Source organism: Phragmites australis, chromosome 5, assembly GCF_958298935.1.
Source record: "Phragmites australis chromosome 5, lpPhrAust1.1, whole genome shotgun sequence".
Taxonomy (NCBI): Eukaryota; Viridiplantae; Streptophyta; class Magnoliopsida; order Poales; family Poaceae; genus Phragmites; species Phragmites australis.
In genome coordinates this window covers 43,844,950-43,863,217 of record NC_084925.1, presented here as the reverse complement: position 1 = coordinate 43,863,217, position 18,268 = coordinate 43,844,950, and the positions used below count along the sequence as shown (strand labels likewise).

The window sequence follows — 18,268 nt, the reverse complement described above, 5'->3', positions numbered from 1 at the left end:
TACGCTGTGTCTTCTCTGCTCCCTCGTTTTTATTGTTCCGCCTGCCTGAATGCCAAAAAATAGTTATGCAAGGCTGCGGTTATCCTGCGCTCCTGTGTTGATGTCAGGACTGAGGAAATCCGGGATCTAACTCGTCTCCTTTTTGCAAGAAACAAACGTGTAACTGCATCAAGTTCCGTTTCGCAGAGCTAACCATGGTACTATCTTGTGTTGTTTTTTCACCCTTTTGATCGAAAGAAACTAGAGTAAGTTTACATGCGCTGATTGGAGGGGTTAATCTGAGCATAAATGTTAACCAATGATACTTCTATTTTTTACTTGTTTTCTGTTTTCAAGATGAAGAGTGTATATGTTGGAATTGATCTCGGCTGCCTATCATATAACATATCCTAACAGATCCAGAGATAAGGGGGAGACGCATTACGATTGAGTTACAGTCTCATCCCATACCGTGCAATATAAATACGGAAGGGTGTCAGACGCCAACCCGACACATTCATGCTAGTTTTTGCCCCCCACCCCCCTCATATTCGCATTTACACCGATCATCACGTGCACAGTAATGGGTGAAGACCACCGCCACTACATCGCCTACGGGATCCTCACATATGCCAACACTCTGCACCACATCACCTCGTTGATCACTATTGGTATCCCCGACTCAGTATGTTCTCGCGCTTCGGCATTGTGTGTTCATGCGCTAGAACTGCCAATCTGATGATTTGATTCAAGAATTGTGCTAATAGTATGTGCGTACTTGAGTCAACGAAGCTGTCATTCTGAAGCAAAAAGCTTGGACAGCTCCAAAACCTAGACATCACAGCATGTACACGCAACGCTTTCGGTCTTTAGACCAAAGAATTGAAGGTTCCCCTGCTTGTATTGCAATCACACATGCTTTCAGTCTTTGACTCAGCTGCCTTGAAAACAAGAAGAAGCAAAAGTAGGCAGAAAGCGTGCACGCACACACTACATGGTCTCTAGCTAGTTCTCTCCAGATTCTAGTCATTCTACTCGGTCTCTAGCTAGCTCATGGCCGCATGGGCGCGTTCATGTTTCTCGCTCCTATTTAAGGAGGCAGAAAGGTAAGAGGCGGAGGCAGAGCGTGAGCAGCTGGACTGGACGAGCCGAGCTAGCTAGCAGGAGTAGCTGCAAGCTACTACTACCAGTACTCCGCTCATGTGGCTCGTGCCAGAGAGAGGGGCCGGAGCAAATCAACAGGTGATGATGGTGTGATCATCGCGAACTCTGTCGGGGTACGTGGCGGACCAAAGTCACTGTACGCAGCGGGCACAGCTAGTCAGCTACGGATGGTCAATCCTGTGAGGTTCATCGGGAACAACCGGCCGGTACACACATGCATAAACTACTACACATCTCGACCGTTTGATTCAGAGTAGGAGCGTAGCCTGCTGTTCCAGAATTCAGATCATGCACGCGGCAAGTCTCTAGCAAACATCAACTTTTCAAATTTTGAATTCTGCAGAACATGTACAGTAATCCACATATTCTTTTATCTTTTCTGCGAAGTATGAGGTACATACTAACTCTTTCCATAGACACATGTAAAATGGCAATGAAGGAAATTCGAACAAAAATGGGTGAGTGCTTCTGCATCCCACATTTTTACCCCATGGAAGACGTTGACATTAGGTGATGCAGTTACCACTGCTTTTCCTACCCAAGCTAGCTAGCTTGCCCTGAAGGTCACTCGGATTCTTAGCTAGCTCTTGTCAAGTCACCGATGTCTCATTCCTACACTTGATTCTCCCCGGGAAGAAATATTTTGGAAGTTTGAGCTACTAGTACAACTGTAGAACACCTTTAGTTTTTGGGGCAGTAAAATGCAGGATAGCAAGCACGAAACAGGACTAGCTTCTTGGATATATTTGGCGCGGTAATTATGAGGTCTCCGTTCTTACAAGCTTTTCGCAGACATTCCACAGCCTTAATTGCACTGCCGAATTGGTGCATTTCTCGAGAGCAAATGGCCTCGAGATAAATTTTTAAGTAAAAACAAGCAGCAGAACGTAACATTCGTGAAGGTAGCACTTCAATGCTATTCTAAAGAAAATGATCGTGAACAGCAAGGAGCTAGAATACATTAAGCCTTCCATTAATTTGAACTGGCACATGTTTTGATCTACTGATATGGAGTACATTAAGCATCACGAAAATCGTGTGACGATATATTAACCTGTTTGAACACCAGTATATGCATATGGACTACCCACACATATATACATTTTGGAGTTTCAATTATGACATGAGCTCGCGATTTTCTCCACAAGCATGTCAAAGACATTCCGCGCAGGCTTTTACCTGAAGAGAGAAGTGAGAAGGAGAGGAGTGGTGCACTTCACGAGGCATTCCTGTGGGAATTTAAAGCACTACTGGAGTCACTTGTTACTCCACCTTTCTCCCCCCCTTGAGCCAGGAAAGTGAGAGGTGCAGTGCAAAGATTGCCCATTGGCGCCTTGATCGGGCAACATTAAAGAGGAAGAAGGCAGTTAATAGGCGTTAGGGCATCCCCTGTGCCAAATGGGGCATGTCTCCATAAATTGCCATTAGTGCTCTCCAGTCCTCACACACCCTCCTCAGTTGTCCTCACTACCGGCCCCTTCCCTGCAAGCTGCTTCTCCTCTTAAAAAGCTCTCACCCTTCTTCCTCCTCGATCCCTACCATATGCAACTCCTCCATCCATTCCAGAATCCCGCTTCCCTCTCTAGCTTCCAAGCTTCTTCTATGTATCTGCCCATCCATTTCGCATTGTCTTGTATACGTACACATCTAGCTTGTTCGTTGGTCATGGGGGCATGTGGGGAATGTTGGCTGGCTCGAGGCATCCGATCCGCGTCCTAGCTTACCGAATGCCGATCGTTGCCGGCCGGATGCTGGATAGAGGCGTCGGACCAGGCTTCATTCCTCGCAAGCCGGCGTATCCATGGCGTCTTGGTGCATCTAGCTAGCTAGTTAGTTACATCAAGTAGTGGCGTAGACAGTGCTCAAGATTCCACGTACATCTTCATGCTTGGATTAGGTTAAGGGGATTGTTGTCTGGCTCGGGGTCTCCGGTCGTGATCGATTGATATCTTCCCCTTGCCCCGGAGTTGTCGACCGGAGATTTCGGACCAGGCTTCAATCCCTTTAACCATGCAGCATCCGTCCATCTAGATCTCGGTAGTGTCGATGGCAGCCAAAGGATCTCGGTAAGCCATCTAATAACCTGAGCACATAAATTCTTAGTTCCTATACATGGTTGAGCAGCAGGCTCATTTCCTTTCGCAGTTCTAAACCTCCCGCTTGCAGCTAGCTCCAGGCTGCAGATACGTACAATTTGGAGCCTGGAGATCGTCAACGCGAAGGTTGTCTGATTTAGCCAACAGGCTGCTAGTTCTTTGCATATGTTATACCATCTTCTTCCTTTGTTTACTCGACGAAATGACGACTTAATGAGAGACAGACGGTCGGACTAGGCTATCAGTTCATATTTTGCTGCATGATTATGCCATCATTATTTGAGAGCGGCTAGGTAGGAGCGATGCGGGCATGCATATATAATTGCGCGGCGCCAGGCAGGCAAGGGCATCGATCGTGCGGTGGCAAATTTCTTTTCCCATGTCACTTCCAACAACAGCGCACTACTGATCAACCAGGACGAGAGGTGAGGTCCTTCTTGAGTGTGACAGGAGAGAAAAGAGGGGAGCCCTGACATGCATTGCCCTGCTGCTGCATGCCCTCCTTAAATGCGCTCGAGCTCAGGTTCAGAGAGTATAGCCTCGCTAGCCTCCGGTGCGGTGCTCTCTGTGGTTACAGCCGCACGTACACACATGCATGCAGTCGGGCCTATGGGCCTCTAGCTCCTCTATTGCTCCAGCCTCCATGCATGAGCTAACCCCATCTCAACTAGACAGTTAGACTGCTCTTGTGTTCGTGTTCCTTCCCTAGGTATCAGTAATTGTATTGGCTTGGACTCTGTATTGTACTCCATTTGTTTTGTGCGTGTTGCTTTCGTTTTATGTTTCTGTAGGGTATATTAGGGATCGAGGTTACAGGAGAGAGGAAGAGCTAGGGCCTGAAGAAATTGGCTTTCGGGAGCACGGTAACTCTTGCATGGCACGGTTTGCATAAAGTTAAACACCTGTTTAAATGAGGGCTTATTATAAAGTCAATAGGGGAGACAAGATTTTGTTCTGAAAAGATACTAAGCTTAGTGATGCTTCTATTTATATTCAGTATCCTGAGCTGTTTAAACTCTGTGGGGACCTAGATATACTTATGGAGGATTGTGCCATGGATAATAATTGGAATATTGAGTTTAGAAGAACTTTAAATCAGTTGGAATAAGGAAAGCTACAAGAGTTATATGTGAAGCTTCAAGGAGTGATCTTGAATGACAATGAGAATGAAGTGTTCTGGGCTTTGGATAGATTTAGAAAGTTTTCAACTAGATCTCTCTACAAATTCATCACTTTGGGTAGAGGGGGGAGGCATTATCAGAAAGGATGCTTGTAAGATTTGGGAGAGCAAGTTGCCTTTGAAGATTAAGATTTTTTTTTTGGTAGGCTACACAACATAGATTGCAATATGCTGCTTCTTTGAAAAAAAAAAAGAGGTTAGAAAGGAAGTGAGCATTGTTGCTTGTGTGGACATATTGAAACAACTAATCATATTTTGTTTTAGTGTCCTTTAGCCTGTTTTGGTTGGTGCTGTCACATGGAGTGTTTTGATTGGTCGACCCAGCACAAGTCTATGGAGGATCTTTTGTCTAATTGGCTTAGTTAGAATTTTAAAGGCTCGTCTTTCTTTTTGCAAGTTTAGCATGAGCAGTTTGGCGAGCTTGTAATAAGATGGCGATAGAAAGGAAATTTTCAGTACTTTTCATTGATGTGCTTTTTTCTGGGATTTTATATTTGCGGAAATGGAAGATTTGCTTAAACCAGAAGGCAGGATGGCAACTTTGTCTGATGTTCTCAAGTGGATCTCAGCCTTTAAGATGAACCAGAAGCTAGTGTCTGATATAGTGGAACTTTAGAATTTTTTCTTGTGATCGGCAAGCTGGGTGTGTTTGGGGTAGTTTCGGTTTTCTTTGTTCTTTCTACTCATGGGTGAGTTGTTGGTCTATCTGTTCTTTGTTCTAGACTAATGATATGTTTGCTGGTTTCCTCAGCTTATTTCCTTTTTCTTTTATAGTTAGTCGTCTGCTGTAGGACTCTATATTGGTTTTTAATAAAACCTGAGTAAATCTCATTTTTAAAAAAATCTCTTGCATGGCATTGAAGGGATTGGCACAACGAGGCGTGGGCCACCTTCGGATGTGATAGAGCACATCATGGGCAGTCGTGCACACCGATACATCAGTACGTACTTACACTTCGCTTCCATCTTCATCGTCAGTTCAAAATGGGCAATAGGGTTGCGTATACATCCTGCCATCAGACGAGACAAAGTGATGCACACTTGGTGTGGATGTCCTAGCTAGATCCTTAGTACCACCGTAGAAACGTCTCACAGAAAGTCGATCGCTTGACCTTTTCAGTTTGCCCAATGCAGGTTTCTTTTTATCCATTTTAGTACGGTCTCCTCCCTGCTCATCTGCCACAGCAAGGTAAAAAACGGGTCGAGACGAGAGATACGAAACGGTACGTGTGTCAGTGTGTGTACCTCACAAGTTAAAACCTGCATGTATATATATGACCGTACGTATGGCGCCTGTGTGTGTTCATTTGACCGAGAGATGTTTGGATGCCTCCCAGTTTGCAACGAAGCCGTGGATCAGTGCTCATGGCTGTCGCCTCGACGCAATGCTTGCAGGAGGCAGTCAGATGCTTATACTATTAGGGTACCATGTTGGGTGCACAGCAATTCTTGCCCAGTTTTTCCTGAGGTCGTGCGTGCGCGGTGCGCGCACATATGTATTCCGTACTTGTATTTCAGATTTCTAGACCAGTCGCTGACTCGATAGGGCTTCGTTTTCCCAAAAGTATAGGGCTCATCAAGTTGCTGAATGTAACTAGCATTTTTTATTCGTATTTAGTATTTACTATACGTCGGTCGATTGAAATCTTAATCGATTTCAATAGACCGTGTGAACACGTGGCACCGGTGAGTAAGTTGCGATGGGTTTTAGGGTTTATGTTTTTTTTTTGGATTCTATGTATTTCAGACTTAGAAGAAAGCCCGATGGAGACAGCCAGGACAAACGGTGGTGGTGGGTGAGACGGTGGGACAACGGGAGCCGCCGACCAAGGACGGTGGGAAGACCACCGATGGGTGGGGCTATGGTGGGGGCATCACGTGTTGATGGGTTAGCGTGAAGGGGGAGGTGAACTCAGCGGCGGGGATGCCGTCGTGGACAGGAGCAGGTAGGGGTAGGAGGGGGCAAGCGCGTCAACGAGCACATGCACGAGAGAAAACATGAGAGACAGAAAGCATGCCAGGAGGTAGAAGATGGTGGTTGGACGCTTAGATCTTGATCTGTTTACGGTGGGAAATGATCAACGGACTCAATTCGTTTTTCAATCGAGTGAGAAAAAGCACACCCCTTTTTTTATTTTACTGTAGCACAAGGAACTGCTCCCCTCTCGCATATAGTTGTCCATGTGAACATAATACGGTCCATAGAATACAATTTTGATCACTTATTTCAGCTATGATATATAAATGTGATTAAAATATATTATTTTAAGACATATATCATACATGCTTGTTTTCAATCTAAAGTTAAAGTTTTAAAAGTGCCACCAGATGTGTCACCGTTGAGAATTAGTATAAAAAGCAGTCTACTCAAGCTTTTATAAATATATATATACTCTTCCATGCATTGGGTCTGTTCTATGAAGATGATTACATTTTTTTTCTCGAAGTCAATATCGATGTTCTATATGTGGAATCGAACGTCTGCATGTTATATATGTGCAAGGAGAGCTTCTAGTGATTTAAAGAGGTGGGCGCATGGCTGTATATATTTTATTTGGATCCGAGGACCGGCCGGTCGGTTTGATGTGCTAGATGCATCATGCATGCATGCCTCTCAATCTGTCCAGCAAGGAAGACGAGCTATGGAATAGTCACGAGCGAGGCATCCAAATAGTAACGGAGCATCAGGCACAGTACCCTCCCTGGCCGCATCGCTCGCCCTCGGACAAGACGCGGACCAGTCGGGGGCGATTTGATTGGGATGCTGCCGCAGTGCCCCTCCGATCGACGGGACGCATACCAAATCAAACGATTGCAAATAACCCGTGTATGCTCTTTTTTATTAACTTAGCTATTAGACTATTATAAATAATAGTCCATTCGATTATAAATATGGGTCATTTTAGACTTGTATATAAGGATTAAGAAAGTAGATCAAATAATATTATTACTTTTTATTTATTCTGTAATAAAAAAGATAACTCATTCATTTATGAGATTTATAGTATTTATTAAATAAGGGTAAAAAAATATATAAAAATTTAAAAATAATTTATATTTAAAAATAATTGAAGAAACTAAAATAACCTACATTTACAACTAACGGAAGTATGTATAGATTGTTATAAAGATGTTTCTAAACAGCCTCTCCCTTGCACTCCAACCGTGCATGCCGCCCTTGCCTTGCATGTCCCCGAAACCTACAGGCTGCAGCAGTGTCCTAATTGGACCTGTCATCGAAATCTACAGGCTGCAGCAGTGTGCTAATTGGACGTGTCGCGGCACCGAAAACGACGCCGGAAACCGCGTTGGGATCGGCTGAAACCTTGTTTCACTCGCACTATAGCCTTTTTACATTTTTCGTGTATAAATGTGCACAGCTAGACTATTTTTTCTAAAAAATATGCACAGTATTGAGACCGGATATGGAAGAATCCGATTCCGATGTACTCCGTATGCACGTATACTATACACACCGCTCCTCTAGAGCATCTTCAATGTCGCCTGGAATTACAAACCAACAGGATGCTCGGACTTCGGTGTCATTCGTGGCTCCGAATACGTCCAAAGAAAAAATGTTATACTTTGATGTCGCGTCCTCGTATCGTAGCTTCTTTCTCACGTCTGGTCTTTTCGCCGCTGCAGGTGCGTAGCATCTGATCCCATCTGGCACCTGCAGCGCAGTGCGCACGTCTAGCCATAGGATGCAGATGATGCATGCACCCGGTCCAGAAGCTACGGGTCAAACATGTAAGAGAATACAAGGAATTCTCTTGACGGATAAGAATATCTTTATAAAGGTTTTTTTTATTTTAGCGTTTTAACGATTTTTTTACGATTTTTTCACGAATGAATTTTTATGATCATTTTTTTAGGATGAAATTTTCTTTTATTTTTCTTAATAAATTCTTTAAAAAAAGAAGCTGTTGAAGATGAGCGAAAATAAAGAGAATACGAATAGAGAGGAGAATTAAGAAGGAAAAGAAATAAAATAAATATGGTTAAGGATACTCCGATGGCACGACCGGCCAGTGCAACGTACACTGAAGCACGCTTCGTACAAACTTAATTATCACAGGTTGTGTACTGGTACCAATAATTTTAAGAGGTACGAACGTACATCAATAACGACAAACCTCTAAACCGGCTCGGTGTTGTATGCAGTGGCGGAGCCAGGTCTGAGTGGAAGGGGGGGCTGATCTCCTTCTTCCTCCTCCAACCCTCCTCCTTCCTCCTCCAGCCCTCCTTCTTTCTTCCTCTCCTCCTCAGGGGCAGCACAGCGTAGGGGGGGGGGGCTTGAGCCCCAGAGCCCCCCGTGGATCCGCCACTGATTGTATGTATATATCATTTCTTATGTACTAACTTTACTTGTTTATAGTTATTTTTTAAGCCTTTGTTTTGTGTTGATTTTGCTTAGCAGTTGTTCTATTAATGTAAAAATTTACGTTCTTTTTTTTTTAATAAATGATAGCGTGTCTGCCATTGTTTCGGGAAAGATATCGTCAGTGCTTCTGCCATTGTTTCGGGGCAAAATATCGTCAGGACTCTTCTAGGCGAGCTTCATCCAAAACGGAGTGTAAAACTGGAGTGATCTTTGACTGCTGCACATAAGAGAGTTTCTAGGTGTTAGCTGCGTCAATGATTTTTCAAAAAAATAGTTCAAAAGTGTTCTCCTCAGCCCAGCCCACTCCAGCCCACTGCCCACGTACCTGCATGGCTCTGGCTGCATCTCCACTTATTCCGCACTCGCAGGACGACGCAGAGCGCATACAAACCTCTCAATTTCGGCACGGCACGGGGTACCCCAGCTGGAGATTCGAGACCCACATCTTCCGTTCCCTGACAGGCCCACTCCACTGAAGGGACATTTCCACTACCTCTTGTAGACGAATTAAAATTCGTATTAAAATATTAGATGAAAAAATTATAAAATAGATAAAATAATCTATAGATGGATGGATATCAGGTGAGACTGTAGGAGGAATGGATGAAAGTAGATCATACTCCACAGGTGTCCTCATTTGGGCTCCCTTACAAAGGCCGTTCCGCTGCAATTTAAAGGCCTAACTAGCGCTGGCAGAAACAACGCGATCGAAACACTTAACGGTCCAAATTGTAGAGCACAAGGGAGGACGGTTTGAAATCCGCAGAGATCACTGCTCGGCCGCAAGAGATCCTGAACTCGTGATGGTCAGTGGGCACGGCAGTCAAGGTGTCCTCCTCTCCTCCGGCCTGCCGCGCCCCACGCAGCCCGGCCTCAGCCTAGCCGCTGTCACCGCCGTACACTTGCACGGTTGCACCCCATACGGGCCGGCGGGCCACCACACCTGACCTTTCTTCTCTCCCTCCCAGCCTCCCCTGCTCGCCGACCGTTGCGTGGCTCCGTCCTCTTTTCAAAAAACAAAACGACTCCCGCCATCTCATCGGAGCAAAAACCGCACGCAGTCACTGAGGCGCTGGCCCGGAATTTTAAGGTCCCACCTATCATTGATGCAGGCTGGAAGCTGATGTGTCTCCGCGGGAAAGACTCGCGGCCTCTGCTACCTTTCCCTCTTCCCCTAGCTTGGCACAGATTCCCAGCGCTGCCAAAAGCGAACAGCACCCTCCTCCCGCCATTGCTCGCCCGGGCACCGACGCAACCTTTGCAATGTCGCGCTGACGTGCGGGCCCCAGACCAGCTCCACATACCACGCTTCTCTGCTCTTGCCCACAGAGTAGTCACGCGCTCCACAGCTCAAGCTCGCGCTCCGTGAACTCGTGAAGGCGCCTGAACCCTCAGCCTCTCTCGGGAATGGAGGAGCTGAGTGGCTTCCTGGCGGCGGCGGCTGTGTTGTTCGTAATGGCTGTATCAGCGGCGCCGCACGGCGCGGAGGCGAAGACGACGATCGAGCCGTGCTCCGGGTCGGACTCGTGCCCGGCGCTTCTGGGCTACACGCTCTACGCCGACATGAAGGTGTCCGAGGTGGCCGCGCACTTCGGCGCCGACCCGGCGGCGCTGCTGGCCGCCAACGCGCTCGACTTCGAGGCCCCCGGGGCGGCGCACCGCATCCTGCCCATGGGTCTCTTCGTGCGCGTGCCCACCCGCTGCGCCTGTGCCGACGGCGTCCGCAAGTCGATCTCCGTCCGCTACGCCGCGCGCCCAGCCGAGACGCTCGCCACCGTAGCCGACGTCGTCTTCGCGGGGCTCGTATCCGCCGACCAGATCCGCAACGAGAACGGACTCGCATCCACCGACCCCGAAGCGCCGCTCGACGCCGGCCAGAAGCTGGTCATACCGCTGCCATGCGTCTGCTTCAACTCCTCCGACAACAACCTGCCCGCCCAGTACCTCTCCTACGTCGTGCAGATCGGGGATACCGTGCCCGCCATCGCCGCAAGCTACGAGACCACTGTCACGGATATCATGAATGTAAATGCCATGGGGAGTCCCGCCGCCGCGCCGGGCGACATTCTCGCGATCCCATTGCCAGGTACATACTAATCATAGATTCAAAGAAAAACTCATGAGTGGTGAAATAGGCAACTAAGATCGTCTTACTGATTCTGTTCATCCGATCTACGGTGGTCTAAACGCCTGCGCAGTATGTACTTGGTGTTTGAAAGGAATGTAGTATGAAGTTATCTGAATGTCCTCGTACAACAATGTGCGTCTGGTCCCTCTGGAAGTTCTTTTGATGGCATTGTCGGACACAACAGAGTTGGTATTAGATAGTTCCAGATGGATGCAATTCTGGAGCTAATAACTGGATAGATGAAGCTGTTATTCGATGCATTGATTAGTAGTTGTTTGGCGAGTGTGTTATGTTTTGAATAACCAATTAACGAGTAAAGTAGTAAGTGGACAATAGTTGCTTAAGTTATTATTTAGTTGATCCGGGGCATGAATAGTAGCGTTAGTTGCTTTTCTTCTTGTCTTTAGCTGATCCATACAAGAGTCCAAAATTGTTATGTCAGATTATTTTGCCGCAGAGCAAAACCTTTTTCTGGAGCCTTTTTCAGTTCATTGTAACTAAAAGTCTAAAACATTGTCCACGAACATTACAAGTAGCAAAACTACAACCTGAAACACTTCACCTTTCAGTAAGAATCAGCAAGAACAGAATCATATGATGGACAGTTATCTGCAATTCCATTGTCAGTATCGTACGGTCGAGAAAACTCAGCTTGCAGCAGCTAGGTTGTAGAAGATTAGTTACTCCCAACATATGATTTGTCTTATATATAATACTCCATTTTCAAAATGAAGGCGCAGTATCCTACCGTCAGCAATTTTAGCAAGTTTAGTTTTGGAATTGATTAATCTGTAAGCTAGCATAAGTAGCACAATACTCTGAATGTTTGACATGTTCAGTCGTTCCTTGTTATTCAGGCTTTGACTTTTGGAAATGTGTACCCAGTAAAATAGCATAAGCACCACATTCTGGTGAATGATAAATTATTAAGTAAATATCTATTTTTATGAGCACTTCCTTTTGTTGAACTGATTCTGCGAAGATATTCAAGCTTTCCTTTTTGTTTTCTTCTTTTCTAAACATCAGCCTTCTCCAACAATTTTACTGATGATTGTTATTTATTTCTGTGTCTAGCGTGTGCATCTACATTTCCAAAATCTGCTTCAGACCATGGGTTGATTGTAGCAAATGGGACATATGTGCTTACTGCTGGCAACTGTGTGCAGTGTAGTTGTGGACCAGTCAGTCTCAAGTAAATTATAGCTAGTATCTTTTCGTTCTTTTCTGTTCATCTTAGTATTACTGCTGGAATTAATTTTTGGATCATTATCCTTGTTTCTGTTCTGTCACAGTTTGTATTGCACACCAGCTTCATTATCAGGATCATGTCCACGCATGCAGTGTCCTAACAGCAATGCGATGCTTGGCAATGTGAGCACCCATCCCACCAGTGCAGGCTGCAATGTTTCTTCTTGCAGCTACGGAGGTTTTGTTAACGGAACTATTTCTACTTCGTAAGCAATATGTTGCCCATTTTTTTCAAATTTATTCCCGCTTAATAGAATCAAGATTATTACATCTTACTTTTTCTTTGCAGGCTAAGCACAGGTCTTCAATCAAGATGCCCAGGTAATTATTGTTGCTGTCTCTGCAGAATTGGCTGCTAAGACAGTGATACATTCCATTCATTTGATCTAGAATCTGCATGAACTGTTAGCACCTGAAGACTATTCATCTGTCACTGCCTTGTGATGGCATCCATTGCAAAATGCAAACTGTATCATCGTAATCTATCCGTAGATTCAAAGTAGCAAGTGTTCCTGCACAAAATTTAAACATTTGCATCTAGATGTTCACAATTTCTGTTTCGCTCCCCCCTGATAAATCTACTGTTGTTAAAGTAACCGGCATCATACCTTCTGAATGAATACATATTAGGCTTTCACTACTTGAAAAAAGATCAGATCGTTCAATAATGCACCGGGAAATGAGCAAATTATCTGATATGTGTTCAGCTCATGGTTGCCATGTGTTTCTTATTGTTCTGCTCGTGATTATGTGCTATCTCAGTTCTTTAATTTGGTCATCATATCCAGCTTTACTTTGATACATTCCATTGTTCGGTTAAAAAAAGATATATTCTACTGTTCTTCCACGCAGGACCACATCAATTTCCTGCACTCACCGATCCACCTACCACAGTGAACCATGATTCGACATATCTTCCTCCGTTATCAGCACCGGCACCTGCAGAAGCCGGTGGTGTCATTCCTGCACCAGACTCGTCGGTGCAAGGAGGGTCCTTCACACTCCCAAAAGTCTCTCAAGCAAATGGCGGCCCAGCTGGAAGCGTTTCGGCAGCTCCTTCGATGCACATACCACGTCAAGTTCTACCCTTTTTCATTTCTTGCCTAGTTTTCTACTTGCATATGTGAATCGCCATGTAGTAAAATGGAAGCCTCATTTAGGCTGGCAAGTGAGCGGTACGATGACGGCAATGCTTTTGAAGCAGCAATCTTGCTAAGGGGTATCATTTACCTCTGAGTTCTGATCGACTTTATTTCGCAAAATTCCCCAGCTATTGTGCCTAAGAAGCATTCTGAAGATATCTTTGCAGCTTTTGTACAAAGATAGATATGACCCTGCTGTGATGTGAAAAGTGGTAGGTTGAGCTCTTCCCAACAGAACATCCAAGAACTGCATTTTTATCCTACTCTTTGTCTTGGAGCAGGATCCTCTGCCGTTCCTCCCTGCCACTGACATGCGGGGCTGGGCCCGCATGCAGCGAGCGTGTCATTACGGCAGAGGATCCGTGCCCCTTTGTCTTTGATCACATGCGGCAGCCCTGGATATGGTACTTTTGCTGAACTCCTTTGCCGGCTTCAGGATATAAGTTCCTCGGTGCGGGCTCAACAGCTTCACTGTGAATTCTTCATCGAACCCAATTCCTAGAGACTAAAGGAGGAAGAAAAGGAGAAAATGTGTCATCAGGTCTTAGAATGCAATTCTCAGGCTTTCAGCTGAGCACATTTTCATCTTCCAGAATGAGACATCTCTGAATTTCATTACCAACGAGCAACAAAATTATAGATTGTTTAAACAAACGGACCAAAATATTTACGGACAAACGAGACAAACCCTAAGATAAGGTGTCCAAGCTCGCAGGCGCAGCACATTTTCATCATGCATGTGACTATGTAACTACTTGGCTGGAGCATCACATTGTGATCTGCTGATCTGCATACTTTCAAAGACGCCCCTGACCAGAACTCCAATGCACGATACATTCATTGCACATCCATAGGAGCAGGACCATATCAGCCAGAAGTGGGATGCCTTGGCACTTTTTTCGAGCATCTGGCCAGGTTGCAACTAGTGGCTGGCTGTTGACTCACAGGCCCAAGATGCGCCGCTCCCAAGCATCACTGTGCCGAAAACGCTCTGATAACGATCCATCGGCAATTCGAATCGGAATAAAAATCCGATACACGCAAAGAATATCCGACGGCACCGGGCCTGCTTTCTGCAGAATAACGCTACTGCTAAGATGGAGTGCTAGCTATCAGGAATTGCTCCTTGTAAAGAGTGATAAGCACGTTTTAAGCATCTTCAACAGACTTTTCATTCCACACTCTATTCCAAGCTCTAGCTAAAATTCGCAAAAAATACTCTCCAACAGACACTTCACGACGCTCGCTATTTTGAAGCGGTCTCTATCCTTAGTCTCCCGCACACCAAATCTGACGTGCATTCTCACACCATCCCCAACTGCTTTCTCCCCGTGCACTCGCACCACCATCCGGATTCCACCGCCCATCCCCTTTCACCGGCCACCGCCCAAATCCAAGCTGCCGCTGCGAAGACTTTAGCTGCTGCCGCCCAAATCTGAGCTGCCACCACCCAGATCTGAGCCTCCGCCGCCGCTTAGATCCTAGAGCCGCCCAGAGCTCGAACATGGTGGCGGCGGTAGAGACACCCTAGGGAGCTCGCGCTCCCATGAAGCGGGGAGAGGAGGGGATGGGAGGAGGTTAGGAGGCGAGGTGGAGCAGAGCAGAGGGTGACGAGCAGGAGGCGGAGGGGGAGGCGAGCTCTGACGGTAACGAGTAGGAGGTGGAGGGGGAGGTGAGTGTTGACTGACGAACAGGAGCCAAGAGGCTGGTGGAGATTGGAGAGAGGCAGAGAGCATAGCTCTATTTTGATGTAAATCTTTGCGTAGAGGTCTTATGCTCTCAATATGTATTTCATATGGAAAACATGCATACTCAACATGTATTCGTTCATGTGTGCACAGATGCACAGATTTAGTTGGATTGGATTAGATTAGTTAAAAAAGTTAATAAAATATAGGAGAGTGGAATATAGAGGGTGAAATATAAATGTTATGTTAGAGTGGGAAGAGATATAGAAGGAGAATCTTTTAGAATAACGTTTTGCGATATACAATGTGTAATTTGACTAGTCTACTAGAGATGCTCTTAGTGAGTGTGTTTATAACATTAAGGTGTCGCTTGCACAGTGGTCACTATCCAAATCTGGTGATGGTAGTGATCTACTCCATCATTCATTTTTAAAATGTTGTTTTAGCCTCCAACAAACAAAACAATGTGATAATCAATTCTTCCATTTTTGATATATTTGCTACTCTTGATTGCTCCTGCTCCTGATGCTTTCAATTAGTAGCATCATCTGCCCTGCTTATTCACTTTCAACTCCAACTTCTAATGACTTTTAACATAATCTCTTTAGATAAACATCAACTAGAAAACCTAAAATGATATCTATTCAAAATAAAATCAACTTACTAAAACAAGACACATTTTAGAATGGACATAGTACTAATCAAGAAGGTGAAGCCATTTAGTCTTCGTTTACGGACTAAAAGGCTACGGACTGTAGCTAAACCTTGTCATCAGTATTGTTTTGATACTTGGAACTAGTAAGGTAGTACACACTTATACTATAGTTAGTCTCACTGTAATATTTTATTATAATAATCTTTGATTAAAAATTAGTTGTTATAGTTTTTTTATGAGTTTAGTATCATTTAGCTACAAAGCGAATAAAAATTATAAGAATAAATAAAAATTATGTTAGTAAAAAGAAAATTATTATGCTCCAAACTTGTACCCGAATCGTATACATTTATTCATTCAATTTGTATATGTTTTGATTAACTGTCAAAATCGTGCATCACATATAAGCAATCTAACCAAAATCAGAATAGTTTTGCTTTACCTGCATACAATGCCTTATGTACTTTCTACTTGATGTGACAACCATGAGCTATATAGTGCTTCTTAATTTATTATCTTATTAATAATTTTATTTTTTATTTTTTATTATAAATTTTAGCTATTGATTAATTATATTTTACATGGACTCTTTATTTAGATATTTAATTTTTATAATATTTTGATTTTTTATAACACTATATTTGATATGGATCCTTATTTTTTCTATTCTAACCCAATTTTAATTATTATTTATTTGAACTCTTTATTTAGATATTTTGCCTTACCTACTAGCAGTGTATTGCCTGCTGCCTGCTTGATATGATGAACATGAGCTATATGTTGCTTCTTAATCTATTATCTTATTAAGAATTTTGAATTTTTCATTAGAAATTTTAGCTATTGGTTAATTATATTTTTACATGGACTCTTTATTTAGGTATTATGTTTTTATAATAATTTGATTTTTTATAAGACTATATTCGATATAAATCTTTACCTTTTCTATTCTAACCCCAATTTTAATTATTATTTATTATATTTTATTTAGACTCTTTATTTAGATATTTTGCTTCCTAAACCATGTGGAAATTGAATAATTTTTTATAATTTTTAATTTCGAATTTAGTTATTTATTAATTGTATTTGATATGCACCTTTTAGTTTTCGAATTTAGTTATTTATTAATCGTATTTGATATGAGCTATTTAGTTTAATCTAGATAGTTGGATGTTCATAACAATGAGCATTCTAGATTATTTTTTAATTAACTGGTAAGTTTATAATTTTAAAAAATAAACATGGTGGTTCATTCTATATCTCAAATAATAATATAATAGATTTTCTCACATGCGATTTTGTACCCGCTAATCGCTTATGGCAATGCAAGCTCGATGCGTCAATTCACATGCCCTCCCTGCCGCACATGCCCTTTACACGGACACCTACAGTTTCGTGCTGCACTGCTAGTACTTTGCTTCATCGATCGATTGACAAACGCCTTGTACTGTCAATTTGCGTCTTGTTTCTCGATCAATTTTTTGTCACACACAGTAGCAGAAAACACGTACACGTGACCTCAAATTCCAAAGGATCCCTGTGCAAGTTCAACGACAGGCTACATGTAGGGTGCGCTTGGTTCAAGGAGTAAATTGATCATAGATGTGATGATCCTTCGTGAGATTGTCTTATGAATTTTAGTGCAATACTTCATTTCTCGTATTTACACTAGATATGTTTTAACGAGAAATAAAACGGTGATGGATCAAACGAATCACACTCTTTAAACCAAATAAGAAAACTAGATTCGGAGTTAGAATGGAATGATCCACCACCCGGTCCCACATCTGAAACCAAACAACCTATACTAATCAGCCTAGTTTGCTGTGACGACGATTTAATAAGGCAAATATTTTCTATCCCTTTTTTCTTTTTGCTGTATTGCCTTTACAACAGTACATGTACAGGTACGGTTTAATAATGTACTTGATGAACAATTCAGCTCGACCGATCATGGGTTAAATACCTGCCACCCCAGAATCATACCGATTGTTCAAGAGCAGTGACGAGTTCCGTACAATATTTAACATATTCAAGCACTTCAGTCCATTTTCTTTTCTCCGATGAGCTAAATGTTCGCAGAGATATCATTCAAAACACAAATGCAATTGCCAGAACATTCGCCTCCCGGATTAAGACTAGCCGCCCAATGGCATCCGGCTATGCCGGCCGGGCTTCGGCAGTAGAGGCAACTAAACAAGCAGCTCGTGCTGTCACCTGTGTCGATGACTTTAGCCTGCATTACTTCGTTCCCCGAGCAGTGAAAGATCATTATCTCCTGATCAGAACCACGTAGTAGTGGCACCAAAATGCGGCCATTATCTGATCTCTTTGGCTAAAGCAAATGCTCAAAAGCTTAAAGAGCACAACAAAGTAACGAACGGGCGAGCCGGGCCTGGGTTCTTTAACTGTAGGAGGTGAAAGCTGAGTTAAAAGATTGGGGAACCAGAGAGTGAGCTCTGCACTTCGGGTGATTTTTGTGCTAGTAAATCTCGTCCGATCATTGTTTAGTATTCTCTAGCTACACGCAACACAAAATGAAACTTTGTGCTTGATCAGTGCAGCTGGATTAGTACGGGAATGTATTGGTTGACAATGTGATCAGTT

The 18,268-nt window shown here is 43.8% G+C and overlaps 1 protein-coding gene across 1 annotated transcript; it reads left to right on the top strand.

Annotated features, from left to right (window-relative positions):
* The first annotated feature begins 10,049 nt into the window (after positions 1-10,049).
* Positions 10,050-13,557, top strand: LOC133917730 (lysM domain-containing GPI-anchored protein LYP6-like). Its single transcript, XM_062361593.1, has 5 exons — positions 10,050-10,889; positions 12,006-12,123; positions 12,224-12,385; positions 12,469-12,500; positions 13,032-13,557. Exons 1-5 carry the CDS (start codon positions 10,211-10,213, stop codon positions 13,304-13,306), a joined length of 1,266 nt encoding a protein of 421 aa, XP_062217577.1. The 5' UTR covers positions 10,050-10,210; the 3' UTR covers positions 13,307-13,557.
* The last annotated feature ends 4,711 nt before the right edge of the window (positions 13,558-18,268 follow it).

What these genes read in the sequence shown, in the direction of transcription:
- LOC133917730 (XM_062361593.1), top strand. Translation starts at nt 10,211, where the DNA reads ATGGAGGAGCTGAGTGGCTTCCTGGCGGCGGCGGCTGTGTTGTTCGTA. An exon ending in TGTGGACCAGTCAGTCTCAA is followed by an intron (nt 12,124 to 12,223) that starts GTAAATTATAGC and finishes GTTCTGTCACAG; the next exon opens with TTTGTATTGCACACCAGCTT. An exon ending in TCTTCAATCAAGATGCCCAG is followed by an intron (nt 12,501 to 13,031) that starts GTAATTATTGTT and finishes TCTTCCACGCAG; the next exon opens with GACCACATCAATTTCCTGCA.